Here is a 1,498-nt window from a genome sequence, read left to right as displayed (position 1 = left end):
TGGTGAGACATGGGTGTGTGATCAAGACAGTTGTCGGCAGCCGTACCACCGAGAGTGCATCAAGCGGACAATCCCTATTGACCCACGGTGCAGCAACTGCCGCGCCTACGTGCATCTTGATGTTGATGACGATGAAGTGATGATTGTCAAGAATGTGGCGGCACCACCAAAGTGTGTGGTTTGCCTCAAAGTCATCACGGGCGTGGTACTGGAAGGGCCTCAATGTAGCCACACGGTTGACTACGAGTGCCTCGTGACGTACAACGCTCAATATCTGCGCAATATTCGATCCCGTGACTTGCAGTGCCCAGCGTGTTCGCAGCCGTTCCCAGTCCCTGATGAGCTAACCTTCAGTGATGAGGAAAACGACGAAGGATCGGAAGAAAACGCCTTTGAGTATGAAGAACCGGATGAAGAATCAGAATCAGAAGATACGCAAGACGATGGAGACAACAGTGTCGACGAATATCACGCGAGTGACTTCAACAGCTCTACTGACAGCGATGAGGATTACGCCCCATAAAGATTTGGAGTAGACATGAGTGGTAGTGGTAAAAATTTGAAGGTGCAAATCCGTCATTTCCATTTTGTATAGGATTTTGTAAAGTATCAAGAGTACAATAAGGGACGATAGTACAATAAAGGACGACGGTACAATACGGGACGACGGACAATTAAGGACGATGGTACAATAAAAGACGACAGTACTATAAAGGACGATGATACAATAAAGGACGATGGTACACCGCTACAATACTGGTTCACCTTCGCTTATGAAGCTTACGAACTGCTGCAAGGATCTTGTTGACGGTGAGTTCCTCGCCAATGAAGGTTGTGAAGTGCTTCTCGAACTTGTCTTGGTCATCGTCGTACTGTTCGCGAATGAACTCGGCGATGATCTTCATCCTGGAGAGGCGCGAGCGATGAACTTTTCGTTCATGTGAAAGCATGTCAACTCCCGCGCGATACTGGTGGTAGTCCGGATTCGCATTCCAGTACTGATGAACATAATCTTTCCACGACTTGGCGTCCGGAAGCTCAGACACTAGTGCTGTCGTATCAGATCCTGGCCCAAGATTTCCAGCCGCTGGCGATTCAATATCATCGTCACACAACTGTTCCTGGGTTGAACGCGGTATCTTGCTAATATTCTTGACCATATCGTGTAGCCCTTGAAGCAGTGACTTTAGCTCTCCCAACTCGGTATTAGATGTTTCTGTGTGCTCTTGTGCATCTGCTGATTCGGTCGTAGGCTGAGTGTCCTGTGTAGTGTTGTCTAGTAACTGGGAGCCTCCATAGTCTATATCCCGTATACCTTCGAGAGTCGCGCTACTGCATGACACCGCGTCCGGAGCCAACGAGTCACCCAACTGGTTCTCTTCTCGATCCAGTACGTCGTCGAGCAGATACCTAGTTACAGTTTCGGACTTTTCGCTTGGTGCCCACCCTGCCCACCACTTCACGAGCTTTAGTGACCACCGTCGATTTTCAGGGGCAA

The 1,498-nt window shown here is 49.1% G+C and overlaps 2 protein-coding genes across 2 annotated transcripts; one reads left to right on the top strand and one right to left on the bottom strand.

Annotated features, from left to right (window-relative positions):
- Positions 1-139: 139 nt before the first annotated feature.
- Positions 140-523, top strand: PPTG_04220 (hypothetical protein; the record flags this gene model as incomplete). The annotated part of the gene is made up of 1 exon (XM_008898089.1): positions 140-523. One exon carries the CDS (start codon positions 140-142, stop codon positions 521-523), a length of 384 nt encoding a protein of 127 aa, XP_008896337.1.
- Positions 524-761: 238 nt separating this feature from the next.
- PPTG_04219 (hypothetical protein) lies at positions 762-1,160 on the bottom strand (the record flags this gene model as incomplete). The annotated part of the gene is made up of 1 exon (XM_008898088.1): positions 762-1,160. The coding sequence occupies one exon, from the start codon at positions 1,158-1,160 to the stop codon at positions 762-764; it is 399 nt and encodes a 132-aa protein (XP_008896336.1).
- Positions 1,161-1,498: the final 338 nt, after the last annotated feature.

This window comes from Phytophthora parasitica, assembly GCF_000247585.1.
Source record: "Phytophthora parasitica INRA-310 unplaced genomic scaffold supercont2.6, whole genome shotgun sequence".
In the NCBI taxonomy this organism is placed as follows: domain Eukaryota; phylum Oomycota; class Peronosporomycetes; order Peronosporales; family Peronosporaceae; genus Phytophthora; species Phytophthora nicotianae.
This window is presented reverse-complemented; position numbering and strand designations above follow the sequence as displayed.